We start from the raw sequence: 15,527 nt of genomic DNA on the forward strand, positions 1-15,527 counted from the left end.
TTTTCACCACGTGCCGTCGACTGCCACGTCGCATCCTGTGTCTGCACATCACGAGCTAACACATACATCAGATCCACACAATGTTGTTAATCACTCATCATCTAAGAGTGACCACCATTGATCCTCATGTCCATATGTTTTTCCTGCCAGGCCATGTTGCAGAGGGACGGCTACCATAGCAGATGGAGTTTGAAAGAAGATACATCCACTTTTTAATAAGATCCTTCAAAGCAAAATCATTACATGACATGTATCTTTGATTAAGAAAAAATATTTTATCAAGGTCCGCTGTCCATTTTGATTCCGTTCGCGAGCATGCCTCTGTTGGAAGCACAGTGCTAAAAGGCTGATCCAAATCATGTGAGACCGATTCCCAAAGTCATAGACGATGTGAAAGCAACAAAAGTAAAAAACTGGAATCAGAAAACTGACAGCCCCACTACATTGCCATTGCTTAAGTGAATATAAACTCTCAAATGCTTACAAACAACACAATGAAATACCAAAAAAATTGAAATGATTACCAGATAGCAGCACTTATACTGATAACTGGACAGGTACAACACTAACCAAAACACACATAAAAAAAGTTTCTGTAGCTATAAGACTAACACGCAGAATGTCTAGGAACCAAACAACATCCTAATGATTATTCAGAGAAGAAACCTATGGGTTGAACTGAAAAAAAAATTCAATCCCTTTATGCCATCCGTGTGTATGACCCATGGGCCCTGCTATTTCCATGGCATGTAGACCTAGTGGCATAAGAGGGACGGGTTGGAACTTTATTGTCTCTTCTCCCTCACACGACGCAAAGCCAGAATTGCCGTGAATTTTAAGCTTATTAGTGTATTCATAGCTGCTTTGCTCTGACTTTGTTGAGATGCGCAAAGTCAAAGGCCACAACCACGCTGCCATCCAGCCTCTTCACCACGAACCTCTCCACCAGCACCGATCCGCCGGCCACCTTCCCGGCGTCCTCCTCCTCGTCGACCCACCCGCCCCTGTACTCCTCCCACCGCATCCTCTCCCACACGGTCTCGCACACCCCGACCCTCTGCCCCGTCGCCGCCGCCCTGAACCACACGTACGCGTCGCCGTACCGCGAGCTCCCCACCTCCTGCTTCGCTTCCACGCTCCCGCCGACGAGCGCCCTGTTGCTGGCCACCTTCGAGACGCCACCGTCGGGGCGCACCGGCTCCCAGCGCTGCTCCAGCGTCACCTCGTAGAACGCGCTGCGCTCCATCTGCTCGCGTGGCTCGACGCCGGCTTCTTTGACGAGGAAGAACGGGGAATACCATTTCCCGACGGCGGCCGTGTCGGTCGTCGGCGCCGGGAGCGCGTCGAGGATGCTGGGGTCGGAGAGCTGGCGCGACCGGAGCGCGGCGTCGAGGCCCCGCGCCTCGCCGAGGTCAAAGTCCTTGGGCCTGGACGCGTACACGCGCCAGCACCTCTTGCGGTAGAGGAAGTACGGGAAGCCGTCGGGGGCGACGGCCCTCGCCGTGAACCGCCCCCGCCGGCGCGGCACGACCTCGATCTGCTGGTAGATGTCCGCCGGGTCGAACGGCCGCGGCTCCACGTCGCTGATGCACCGGCAGAAGCAGCACGGGACCATGTCCTCCTCGCGGGAGCACGCCCGGACGAGGCCCTTGTGCCGGCCCGTGGCGATGATCGGGTAATAGCGGTTGGACGCGAGGGGCTGGTCGGGGACGGGCACGAACACGACGGCGTCGGCGTAGGTGGTGCTGCTCTCGCCGTGCTGCTCTGTGTACCGCACGGTGAGCACGCGGTTCTGCGGGAACGGGAGGTCCCGCACGCGCGTCCCGCCGCAGGTGCCCCAGCAGCACGTCTCGCCATCGTCGCCGTCGTCATCGGCGCCCTTGACCACCAGGTACCCGGTGTTCCGGCCCTCCGGCGGCGGCCGGGACGCCGCCTCTGGGTGGCTCTTGAACAGGGACAGCGGCTTGGTCGCGTACATTGTGGTTAAGCTGACTTGCGTGTCCTGTGCTTTGTGTTGAAATAGAGATGAAAGACAAGCACTATGTATACATATATAAGTATGAATATTTGGCGATGGACACGTACGATATATACCTTTGACGAAAGATGATGTGGAGTATTATATGGATGTTAACATGTGATGATATGCTAAAACAAAGATGAGATAAGAATCCAGAGCTGGCAAACGGCCCATATGGAAACGCGTCTTTGACGGGACTGGTTGTTACGTACGTACTGGGCATGATTGTACTGTGTGAGAAATTGCCGGCAGCGTAAGTAGCTGAAACTCAACCGGCTATCAAACTACTTGCACACCTACGTCTACGTATGCACAAATACAATATAATGAGCTTTGAAACTTCTTGGCAACGTATCAGGTGTAAACAAGGCTGTCCGTGCAAACCAACTAACAAAAATCGCAAAAAATTCTCAAAAAAATTATGTATATACTTCATAAACTACTCTACCACTGTATAAAATTTTAAGTTTAAATTCATCATATGTTAAGAGATACAAAAAAGAGAAATTTTTAAGAGTTTTCTCTTTTATTTATCTCTTAGAATTTTCTCTTTTTAGTATCTCTTAACATATGATAAATTTGAACTTGAAATTTTATACAATGGTAGAGTAGTCTATGAAGTATATACATAATTTTTTTAAGAATTTTTTGCGACTTTTGTTAGTTGGTTTGTACGGAGTTTGCACGGACACTCTTGTTTGCACGTGATATGTTGCCAGCTTCTTCAGCTCATAGTTGAACGATAAGTACTCGATTTCATTTAATAATCCAAGCAATCAAAGATAAGTACTCACGAGCATGCGGCCCACTATTTTGGTATGATCCAGGCATGACACGGCCTGATCGACCTGCATCCTGCACGAGCCGGCACGGCCCAATCCTCGCGCCATGCTTGTTTTAGCTCATCACGAGAGCCCTCTCGATGGAAAAAAGGAGAGTTGGGTGGAAGCAGGGACGAAGGTATATAAGTATCTAATTTGGACCAATTTTTTTTATCATATATGCATCCCATAGCTTAATCCCGTACACACACAACGCAGATTCACCCTCCTCTAATTTGCTCTAGCTTACCACTGGGTGGAAGCACAATTTGTCAAAAAAGAATGGAAAGAAAAGAAAAATTGAAAGAAGTGACATCAAGGATGGAAGGAAGTAAACATGACGCCAAACTGTCAATAATCAGTTGATGATGGCGGCGCTCCAAGGTTGGGATTCGAGTGGCTGCAGGGTTAGGGAGGAAAGCAGGCGGTGCCAGGCCTGCTCAGCGGTGGAAGCAGGGCGGATGGACCGTGAAGTAAGGGATTATCGTGAGCCGTGAGCGACAACTGGTGGGTGGTGTTGGATAGGGGTAGGAGGCACTGCACATGGAGCAGGATGGTGGGGCGGGGATGCTCATCGGAGACAATGACGATAATGATGATGTCAATGATAAGTTTATCTGGATGGAAGATGAGGGAGGGAGGAGCGGATTAGCAATATCTCCTCGCTTGCCCCCGTGTCGTCCCCAAGGGGTGACTCGGGTGGGTTCAAGTCTCGCTGCCACCGCTGCCCCCTCTCACCCTCACCACGAGCTCGCCGCTGTCGGAGTGGCCGCCGAAAGTCCGTGCGGGTGCTAGGATGGCGACGGTGGAGCTCCTTCCGCCTCCTCTCCTCCGGTCTAGATGGATTCTCATCCTTCCACCGCTCCCTCACCACGCTAAGCGGCCATCGATGCTACCTCTCCTCGTCACACGTTCCCAACGCCGACAGGGGAGCTGATCCCCGAGTATAGGCTGTGCGGGAAGGAGAAGCGGCAGTTCCCATTAACATCATCACCTAGAAGGTCATCCCCAACCCAACCTCGACACCCTCGACCGCACCTACACCACTGCTCCCTCCCACCTCGTCATGCTACCTCGGCTCCTTGTTGCGCATCCCTAGCGCCATTCCCCTCCCAGTGTTGGGAGGCCACGCGACCACTAGGTGGCGTGCGGCGTGCGCCCCTTCCCCGGGGGAGGCGACGCCGGATCCCGGCTAGTAAGGCCGGAGCCAGCCTCGCTCGAGGAGCCGGTGCGATAGCGGGATGTGGAGCGGCAATAGCAACTTCGGCTCGCTGGTTGGCTGGTGGAGACGTCGCTATGCAGGGGCTCCTGGTGGGCGCTTTGGACACTCCTTTTTAGAGATGATGTCGACATCTTCTCGCACCCATACGCTAGGCGGAGGTTTACATGAAAGATTTAGCCAGCAATAGATGATCCAAACATCAAATTTCTAAGCAGATGAGAGACGTGATGGATTGATGCTGTGTGAAGATATTGCAAGGTTGATGCCGGAACAAAGAAGAAGATTGAAGCTTAGTCTTCTAGCTTTCTTTCTTTATCCTATATCTTTCTTTTTATTTCTGTAAAATTTTTCATTTGAGGTTTAGAGTTTAAGAACTCTTATAATGTTTAGCCAGACCGATTTAATCCTTTATTAAAAAAAGTTGAAGAGGAGGGGAAGGGGGATCATGCGCAAGGCAGCACATTTGGGCAAAATTGTTTCTTTTGCCCCTTTTTATTGGCGTGTGGGGTGAGGGGAATAGATGTGATTGGGGGCTCTCATGAGGCTATCGTCTATCGAGAGACCAGCCCCTGCTTCATGGATGCATTCGAGTGTATGAGGTTTAGTCTTAATGCATAGTTTCATATCACAGTTATTAAGACTGAGAACTAGGTAATTGTGCCGGTTGGGTTTCATGGTGATGAAACTCCTTTCACACCTTTCATATTCCATGAAACTTTTTCTTCTCTCTCCTAATAATGATCCTACCATATCAGCAAATTTGCTGACGTGGCATAATATTTAACATCCATAAAATTTCTTATAAAACCCCACTGAAACCGACCCAAGGAGAGAAGTTGCTAGTTTAATTGGCCACCAGGCCATGACAAATTGGCAATATGTTATCGTCGAAATCAGAATTGTCTATTAATTCATAGCACACAAAATTCAACGACAGTATATTTTGCATCATATATTTCAGCGATTTTCTCACGGAAAACAAGAATAAAAATATTTACATTACCAGGAATAACAAGTCCAGAAAAAGAAGCTGAAAACTTCACACCTCACCCTTGCCAATCAAAATAAAACAAGAGTCCCCAGAGCATGGTGATGAACAGCCAGGAAGCACGAGCCCTGAAAACACGAATAGCTGCAGCATGCTCGGTACTTGTAGTAACAATCTCAATCTCAGACCTGCTCATGTCTCATGGTATTGTATGCATGAAGTCGAAGGCCACGACCACGCTGCTATCAGTCCTCTTCACCATGAACCTCTCCACCAGCAGCACCGATCCGTCAGCCATGCTCCCGGGGGGCTCCTTCTCGTCCACGGTCCACCCACCCGCCATTAGTCTCCTCCCACAGCATCCTCTCCCACACGGTTGTGCACACACCCACCCTTTGCCCGGTCGCAGCTACGAACCACATGTACGCATCGCCGTGCCGCGACCTTCCGGCGTCCGGCTTGGCCTCGACGCTCCCGCCGATGAGCACTTTTTTGCTGGCGAGCTTCGAGCCGTCGTAATGCGCGTGCCTGACGGTGTCGTCGCCGCGCACCGGCTTCCATCTCTGCTCCAGCACCACTTCGTAGAACGCGCTGCGGGCCATCTGCTCCCATCGTGGAACGCCCTGTTCTTTGACGAGGAAGAACGGGCAGTACCATTTCCCGACAGCGGCCGTCGTCGCCGCCGCCGGGAAGGCGGCGGCGAGCTGGCGCGAACGGAGTGCGGCGTCGAGGCCCGGTGCCTCGCCGAGGACAATTTTCTTCGACTCGTACACATCCCAGGGCTTACTCCTGAACATGAAGGACGGGAAACCGTCGGCAGCGACAGCCCTTGCCGTGAACAAGCCCCGCCGGTGCTGGACGATCTCGATCTGCTGGTAGACGTCGGTCGGGTCGAACGGCCGTGGCTCCATGTCGCTGATGCACTGGCAGAAGCAACACATGGTCATGTCCTCCTCGCGCGAGCACGCCATCACGAGCCCCTTGTGCTTGCCCATGGCGACAACGATGTAGTAGCGGTTGGAGGCGAGAGGCTGGTCGGGGACGGGCACGAACACAACATTTTCTTGGTAGGTGCTATTGTCGCCGACGCCATACTCCACCCTGAGGACACGGTTCTGCGGGAATGGCAGCTCTAACACGCGCCGGCTCGTGCCCCAGCACGTGGTCTCATCATCTTCCTCATCTGTGGCGGATTTCATAATGAGGTAACCGGCATTTCCGCCCTCCGGCGGCGACTCGGCTGCCACCTCCGGGTGGCTCTTGAAGAGGGAGAGAGGCTTGGTTGTGTACATGGTGATTAAACGGATTTGCCCCTTAGGATGGTGAACATGAGCATATATAAATAGTTGCTCAGAGAAGTCGTTACATCGTAAGGCACTCCAATTATGGACCATCGGATCTTAATCCAACTTCCCGTATCTCAGTCATCCATCTTTATATTGTCCTGGTCTCCTCTTCCTCTACAGGCCGCTGGGTGAACTTTGCTCTCTCAACTCCTTATTTTAGGAGTTTTACTTGGTGACGTAGTTCTTGCTTATGCCCCCACCACCAAAATCTATAATAGAATTCAAATTGGGGTTATGGTTTGAGGGTTTACCTGATGTCAACAGGTACAAAGGAATCGCCAAGAGCTCGCCAGCCAAGTGGTGGCGACGGGCGATGGGCGCAACAGTGAAGTGGCAAGCACCGCCAGAAGTGTTGTTAGGGGAGGATGGTGGTCATCTCGTAGAGGTAGGGGTGGCATTGGGCTCAAGAGAGGTTAGCATCGATGACAGTTTGTAGGCGGTGACATAGGCAATAGAGGCCAATAGAGCCCGAAGGGAGGTGGCGGCGGCGGGGGGATCTTAGGAGAGACGATAGGGGCTGATGAGTTAGGGTTGGTAACGGTGGAGACTGCCATAGCAGGAAGGGAGGCTGAGGAGGTTGTGGATGAAGGAAGCAACGGTTACGACAATAGATGATCACTACGGGAATCGACCTATTTCCCTATAGCCAAAATTCTAGGAAACGGTCGAAAAACCCTAGGGAAAGCATTTCCCTAGAAAATTTGGTAGGAAAAGACTTGTAGGAAAAAATTTGACGGGAAATAAGGATTGCCCTACGGGTTTGACGGAAAACTCTAGGAAAAATTTCTTTAGGAAACTTTGAACCCTAGGGAACCTGCCTAGAAAAAATAAAGTCGACCGTGCTCCCTCGCCAGCCCCACGCGCCGCTGTCGCTCACCCACACCGTGAGCCGCCACTGCTGCTGCCGCCACCGCCGCCACTCCCACCCCTGTGCCGCCGCGGCTGCCCCGCATGCTATCGAGCCGCAACGCCGTATCCCCTCTCGCCACGCAACGCCGTTGCCCCCATGCTGCGCTCCGCCGCGGCTGCCCCCACACGCCGCCGAGCCGCGATGCCGCTGCCCCCGCACCATGCACCGCCACGGCCTATTGCCCCCGCGCCCTGCCACACCGCGACTCTACGGCCCCTCGCGGGCAGGGAGGGGTGGCAGGGAAGTGAGGTCGCCCACCGGTGCCCGGCCGCGCGCCACCCCCCGCGCGCTCGGCTGCTGTCCAGCAGCGTGCCGGCCCTTCTGCGGCGGTTTCCTCGTCCCACTGCCAGAGCCTCACCCGCCATGCTGCTCCTCGTCACACCGCCGCCACGCCTCACCCTGCCGCCGCTCCTTGCCGCTGTTGCGGGCGAGGGGAGTGGGAAGAGGAGGGGTGCCAAAAGAGGGTGGCTTAGCCACTGGCGTAAGAGAGAGGTGGAGTGAGGGAGGGGGGGGGGCAGAGAGAGACAGGTTGGAGATGGGGATAAGAGAGGAGTGAGGGGATGGAGATTGAACTGTTTGAATATAGAGGGAGGGCGGTACAGTGGCATCCGTGATTTCCCTAGGAATATGGTGAAGTTCTGGGGAAAGATCCAATATTTCCCTAGGAAACGAGTTAGATTTATAGGGAAATCAATATTTCCCTACGCTACCTGAATAAACTAGGGAAACAGTCTTTCTTTATAAACTTCAAATAACCCTAATTCCGGTAGTGGATAGGAGTAGAGAGGGGGCCGATCTAGCCATAGTGTTGGACTAATAGCATTAATTTCACTCGTCAGTGCTAGAGTCAAACATTAGCACTCTCTAATAATAGATATTTTTCAAAAACACCAATTATCCAACCACCCACTAGTAAGTAGATAATTAGCGGTTATCAGCAGTTAGCTAGCTAACTATTAACACTCATGGATTCAAATAGGGTTTAAAATGTGCCAATTCATAATCTGCACGCTGAAACAAATATGTCCTAGCTAGGTCAAAGTTTTATCCGAGCTATAAGTTGACTAATTATAGAGATCCAATAATATTCACTCTGTTGGGCTGATACACGCTGGATGCGGCTGCTGCCTGCTTGCTGGCTGCAGCTGCCGATCGGCTGCTGGCTGCCCTGCACCAGCAGCTGCAGCCCAGCCATCCACTGGCCAGCCGAACAGCGTGATTGCAGCTTCAAATGCTTGGCATATCACTTTCACTACTACTAAATCAAATATTCTGCAAGCATAATAAATTTATGATATTGTGAAACTACTTTCGAAGACAGAGCCATACAAACAGATGGTTTCCGTGTTGACAATCGAAATGTATATTTGGGGGTGGAAGTGATAATTAAGCACACTGAGACGTCAGCTAGCTAAGACAACGATGAATTCTGAAACTGTGTCTGCATGCGGGTATGCTTATCTAACTTTGAGTTTAATTTCTGTAGAATTTCAGAGTTTGGTTGCCGATCGATTCCCATAGTTATAAACTGGACTGATTCGTATTCTCTTGAAATAACTAGACCGATTCCAAGCGGGCAGCCAACTTTGTCGCAATCCACAAGGAAGCCATGGCTGGAACTAGAACCCTCCAAAAGAAAAGAATTGGACAGGAAAGAATGGCGAGGACCTCGGGTATGCTTGTCGCAACAGTGCGTCGGGAAGGAGCAACTGTGGGGGGGGGGGGGGGGGGGGAAACAAAAAACAGCTAGGACAATAAAAACATCTAGTAGGTAGGAAAACAAAGAAAAAGCAAAGAAATCCAACTAATCTGTGTTCCTCAAAACCAGAACAGCTTGGCGATAAAATTGTTGGATGGCCTCCTTGGCAAATCTAGCAACATGGATTGGTTAGAGTTTCATTCAGAAGGTTCCGCAGTTCCGTTCTTTCCACATTTGTCACCAAACATAGGTATATGTCACGCCTGCATTTAATTTTTTGCCACTATTTCAGGGGTGCAATTAACCCCACTCACATTCATCCCTTTCATATAGTGGCAAATTTCTACATATTAGATAAGGTTATTGTAATCTTTGCTTCTACTCTTTCAGTCCTAAAATATAAACGATTATGAGTTTATCTTAAGTTAGATTATTATAAGTTCAATCAAATTCGTAGAAAAGAATAATAATATTTACGGTATCAAATAATATCAAATGACACAATAGATCCATTATGAAATATAATTTTATAATCTACTTTTTTTGTTTTTGCAGATATGTCAAACTTAGAACAAAGTTAGAATTCAATTAATTTAGGAAGTATAATTTGAGAAAACAGTTTTACTTCCTCCATTCCATGAAAAGTGCAATCCTAACATTTGAAAAAATCTTATAAATAATGCAATGCTAGGAATTGGATCTCAACAATACCTGCTTAAATGCCTAATTAAGTGAATAGATTTAATTTGCATGCTAAAACTAACTGCATGTGGCCAACAACTAGGGTACGAGAATCTTTTCACGCCACCACTAATATGTTTGAAAGAAAAAAACTAAAATTGCACTCTTTATGCAGCGGGAAGTATTCAAGAACTCATAGATGATCGGTACTGACCCTTAAGAACACAAATTCGCACACCAGCAAAATTTCATCCAACCCAGTGACAAGTAGGCAAGTCTTTGCTTCAGGCCACACGGGAGCTGGTATCGCCAGCGTTGAATGTGAGTGGTTGTGCCCAAAATCTCAAAACAACCAAGCGGACTCAGAGTGAACCAGCTGAAAACAGAACATAAGTCCTCCACACATCCCAAAACATGGCGATGAACTGCAAGAACACGAACCCTGAAAACACGCGTGCTTGGTACACGGTGCTGGTTCCAGTCTCGCTATCAGACCATCTCTGCTTTCACCATGACACCTTGTTGTGATGCACGAAGTCGAAGGCTACAGCCACGCTGCTATCCATCCTCTTCACCACGAACCTCTCCACCAGCACCGATCCGTCAGCCACGCTCCCGGCCTCCACCTCCTCGTCCACCCGCCCGCCACTGGTCTCCTCCCACAGCATCCTCTCCCACACGGTCGTGCACACACCCACCCTTTGCCAGGTCGCAGCTACGAACCGCACGTACGCGTGGACATGCCGCGAGCTCCGCCTCTCCAGCTTCGCTTCGACGCTCCTGCCGATGAACGCCTTCTTGCTGGCAGCTTCGAGTAATCATGCGCGCACCTGACGGCGTCTCCAGACACCGGCTCCCAGCGCTGCTCCAGCACCACCTCGTAGAACGCGCCGCGGCCCATCTGCTCCCGTGGTGCGACGCCCTGTTCTTTGACGAGGAAGAACGGGCAGTACCATTTCCCGACGGCGTCCGCCGCCGGGAAGGGGTGGGCGAGCTGGCGCGACCTGAGCGCGGCGGCGTCGAGCCCCAGCGCCTCGCCGAGGTCGAAGTTCTTGGGCTGCTCGAACTCGTACACCTCCCAGTACTTGCTGCGGTAGAGGGACGACGGGAGCCGTCAGCGGCGACGCCCCTCGCCGTGAACCATCACGGCTTGCCCGCGCGCCGGACGACCTCGATCTGCTGGTAGACGTCGGCCGGGTCGAACGGCCGCGGCTCCGCGTCCTTGACGCACCGGCAGAAGCAGCACGAGGTCATGTCCTCCGCGCGGGAGCACGCCCTGATGAGCCCCTTGCGCCTGCCCTTGGCGACGACGGCGTAGTAGCGGCTGGACGCGAGCGGCTGGCCGGCGACGGGCACGAACACGACGGACTCTTGGGAGTCGCTGCCGTCCCTGCCGCCCTCCTGGTAACGCACCGTGAGGACGCGGTCCTGCGGGAAAGGGAGCTCCCACACGCGCCTGCTGGTGCAGGGGCACGTGCCCCAGCAGCACGTCTGGTCGTTGTCCTCACCTGCGGCGGCGCCCTTCACGACGAGGTAGCCGCCGGCGTTCCGGCCTTCCGGCGGTGGCCAGGAGGCGGCCTCCGGCTGGCTCTTGAGCAGGGAAAGCGGCTTGGTCGTGTACATGATGCTGTGATTAGACTGATTTTCTTGTCGTTTCCCTAGCTGATCCGTTTCATGCCGATGTGAATGTACAAGTACTACGAAACCGTCGACGAATGATTATATAAAATGTGGCTTTAAAAGAAGTATACGGAATGTCCTCAGATATTGTCTAGTGACATGATGAGATCAGAGAAATAAAAAAAAGTACAAGCTTGATTACAAGACCATGAAAACGCTTATATGGTTTGACTATTGGTTAGAGCAAGTGCAATAAGCAAGCCACATCAACTAAAGATAACCTACAATTAGTCTCTTTATCCGTTTCAAGACCCTTTGTATTTATATGGGGCCACCACATGTCCAACCTTTACATCCATGAGGCCAAGGCCAACCCTACAAGATAAAGAGGCTGCTGGAGGAGATAAAGAGGCAGCTGCCTTATGCTTCGCCCGGGCTCAATTCAACTTTTTGGTCTGCCAGTGCTGCGGAGGGTGCGAGATTTGGTTGGCAAGAGGTGCAAGCCATCATTCCAATTATGAGTTTGCAACAAAAGGAAAGCCATCCTCAAATCAACTAATTAAATTGAAGTACTTTAACATGTCGTACAATGATCGACTCCGGAACCTCAACAAATCCTAACAAATTCACTAATCTCGTGTTGTGCTTTGTATGTTGCTCTACCTCTCTCATGCTAACAGCACGCAGATGGGTAAAACCGGCTAATGTGTTGCTCTCCTTTACTAATCGATTCCGTGTGGATTCAAGATAATATAATATAATAGAAAGAATCTACATTTTCTTAGAGAAAATATATGTTTATGATTCCAATCCGATCCTTACGTTTGAGGCTTCGATTTTTATTCTCTTTAGTCCTTTTTGCATTTCTTCAATGATTAATTGGAATTCCACATTAGACAAATAAACTAAAAAGGAATTTTGAATTCCAGTAGGTGTTAAAATTACTTGTAAAAATTTCTTTCCCTATATCACGCGCGTGAATATTCTATAATAGTAGCATTAAAGAATCCATACAAAAAATTTTATTAAATTTGAAAGAAAATATATTGAGAAGGATTCTAGATCCATGGAATTTAAAATAATCCAATTTGATGAAACGAGATGATAAAATATTCCTAAAATTTCTCTCCAGTTTCATAAAAAAATCCAATTTGATGAAACGATCCATGAAATTTCCTATCATGTATGTTCCAACTTCCGAACATACTCAAAGAACATATGGACCCGCTTAATGAGTTTTGGTTGATTAATGACATATGCTTGTAGAACTAATGTTATCTATGAGCATGATGAGCAGGTACTACAGGTGATAGATGAATCAATATAAATAGATGACTACCAAAAAGGGAAATGAAATTTGCAAAGGGAAGATTCATGAAGATTTAATTATTTCATCTTTTGAAATTGAGTATTGTACTATCAATAGGGACATGAAATATGCTCTCTTTGCATAGAATAAGATGCTCAAGATGATTTAAAAAACCTATGAGAGACACCTTTGCACTCACACATCACATGGGATATTTTTGGAGTACATTTTGCAGGAAAGTTTGGAGTTTCTGGAAGTTTTTTCAAAGTCTCCGTACATGGGGTTTCTGCGGAGTGTCTGGAGTCCGGACATGTGCGGAGTCTCCGCACATCTCCAGAGTCTCCGAAGGAGTTGTCTGGAGTCTTCGAAGAATTTTCCGAAATCTCCAGAACTTAACTTGCCAACCGCTATTTTTGGTGGTTGGGGTATAAATACCCCTTCAACCCCTTTTCACTTTACTCTCTCTGACCTAACTCACCTGCACTCTCCCACTGAGCATTCAAGAGTCCCTATTTACTCCCCTCCTTGATTCAAAGTGAGATTTTGTGAGGGATTTTAATGGAAATTGAAGAAAGAGCATATGAGAGTGCTAGAGAGCTGATTTTCCATCTCTTGAGCACCTCGTTCTTCCTCAAGCCGATGGATTTCATGTTTGTTACTATTGGAGCTTCAAGATTCTAGCTGGCTAGGCGTCGCCCGTCGAGTACCCAAGCTTGTGGTGTGCCCCGAGACTTTTGTACACCTTCGCGTTCTAGTAAGTGACCTTAGTGATCTTGTGGTTGCTAAGGGGAGGCTTCATAGCTCAAAAAGTAAGTGTTCTTCTTTGGTGCCTCAACGGAGATGTAGGCTTCTTGAGGGGAGCTGAACTTCAGAAAATAAATCCTTGAGTTTTCGTGCATTTACTTTGCTTCTTTTTGTTGTTTTTTGTTTGAATTAAAATTCTAGGTTTTGCTCTCGATCTACTTGTTGGATAGGTTTTGGTTGCAGGTAGTTGGAGCAAAGGGGTAGAAATCAGTCCATAAGCCTAAGAAATTACTTCGATCTACTTTCGATTGAGTTTTGGTTGGTCGAGTTTGTTTTCAGCATATTTATGCGGAGTCTCTGGATATTTCTTCGGAATCTCCGAAAGTTGCGGAGATTCCAGACAAATATCCAAAAACTCCAAAAGTTACTAACAGAATTATTTTAAGTGTTGTAATTTTTCAGTTTCGCCTATTCATCCCCCTCTAGTCAACATCTAGATCCTTTCAATTGGTATCAGAACTTTGGTCTTCGGATTAAAGCTTACCCGCTTGAAGAATTGCTATGTCGACTTCACCCGAAGAAATTCCACCCAATGTTGGAGATGAAAAGAAGGTGGATGATGAGAAGAACAAGAACGTAGAGAAGGAGGTAGAGTCATCTGATGAGAACTCTGACTATGACACCAAATTGGTGAAGGTAACCAAAAAGGAAAGCTCTAAAATCTTTGCCAAGATTCCTTTCAATTTTGCTCGGCTAAGTAGCCCATCCCAAAGTGCATCGGTAAACCTAGGAAAGCTCCCTCCTCCGCCCCCCCCCCCCCCGCTTTGACGGGACGAGCTACTCTTTATGGCGACACTTGATGCATGTGTATTTGATCGGGGTCAATCCGAACCTTTGGAAGATTGTGCGTGTAGGTGTTAACATTCCCGAGGAGGATGAAGTCATCACCCAAGAGGAAGAATTCGAGATTCAACGCAATATGCAAGCCGCTTTCATACTTCTTAGCTCTTTGTGTTCGAAAGAATTTGACAAGGTTGATGGAATGGACTCGGCTAAGCAAATATGGGACACACTCCAAGTCAACCATGAAGGCACAAGGAAAGTGTGTGAAGGAATAATCCGTGCACTAGAAGGAGAGCTCAACCGGTTCATCATTCGTGAGAATAAGACACCACAAGAAATGTTCAACCGGTTGAACAAAATTGTGAACAAAATTAGAGCACTCGGTGGTGACAAGTGAAGTGATAAGGATGTAGTTGATAAGATCTTGACCGCATACATGGCTAGAGATGTCAACTTACCTACTTTGGTAAGGGAGAAGAGAGACTTCAAGAGATTTACTCCCACCGATGTCATTGGGAGAATTGAGCAACATCTTACCACCATGAAGGAAGCCAAGATCTCTCAAGAGTTGTCAAGAATTCATAAGCAATTGGAGAAGAACAATGGTGCTGCTCTCAAATCAAGCTTGAAGAAGAAAGCAAAGATCAAGGTTGATAGCACATCATCAAAGAAAAAGGAGAGTGATAGTGATAGTGATGATGACATGGCCTTGTTCATCAAGAGACTCAAGAAAGTCATGAAGAAAGATGGATACTTCAACAACTACAAGAGAAGAGGCAAGATCACAAGAAGGTCAAACAAGCCATGCTTTGGGTGTGAGTAAGTTGGCCATTTCATTGCCGATTGCCCCAACCCAAAGAATAAGAACAAGGGTGAGAAGAACGAGCAAGGCAAAGGCAAGAAGAGGCACACGGGTGAAGCTCATCTTGGTGTGGAGTGGGACTCAAGTGAAGAATCATCCTCCAATGATGAAGGTGTGATGACCATGGCCATGGAAGCTTACATCACCAAGTCATCGCTCTTTGGACATCTCACTGATGATGAAGATGACTTCACTCCTACTTGCTTCATGGCAAAAGGGGCAAAGGTAAATTCTAAACCCAACCCCAATGATGATGATGATGATGATGATGATGATGATGATGATGATGAATGTGAAAACATGATAAAAGAACTTGGTAAAAAGGCAACAAATAAAATAATGAAGCTTATGATAGAGATAGAGGCTAGGGATGAGACTCTTGAGGTGCAAGAAGAATTAATTAGGCTTGAGCGAGAGAAAACCGTAGGCCTTGAGAAATCTCTTTCCAAAAAAAGGAAGAGT

At 48.7% G+C, this 15,527-nt stretch overlaps 1 protein-coding gene and 2 pseudogenes across 1 annotated transcript; all 3 read right to left on the bottom strand.

The window, feature by feature from the left end:
- Positions 1–419: 419 nt before the first annotated feature.
- On the bottom strand, positions 420–2,013 carry LOC112897734. The gene has a single exon (XM_025966128.1). The coding sequence runs from the start codon at positions 1,976–1,978 to the stop codon at positions 854–856; it is 1,125 nt and encodes a 374-aa protein (XP_025821913.1). The 5' UTR covers positions 1,979–2,013; the 3' UTR covers positions 420–853.
- A 3,237-nt stretch (positions 2,014–5,250) lies between these two features.
- LOC112898257 lies at positions 5,251–6,343 on the bottom strand (annotated as a pseudogene).
- A 3,850-nt stretch (positions 6,344–10,193) lies between these two features.
- On the bottom strand, positions 10,194–11,310 carry LOC112898258 (annotated as a pseudogene).
- Between the last annotated feature and the right edge of the window lie 4,217 nt (positions 11,311–15,527).

Source organism: Panicum hallii, chromosome 6 (genome assembly GCF_002211085.1).
Source record: "Panicum hallii strain FIL2 chromosome 6, PHallii_v3.1, whole genome shotgun sequence".
NCBI classification, from domain to species: domain Eukaryota; kingdom Viridiplantae; phylum Streptophyta; class Magnoliopsida; order Poales; family Poaceae; genus Panicum; species Panicum hallii.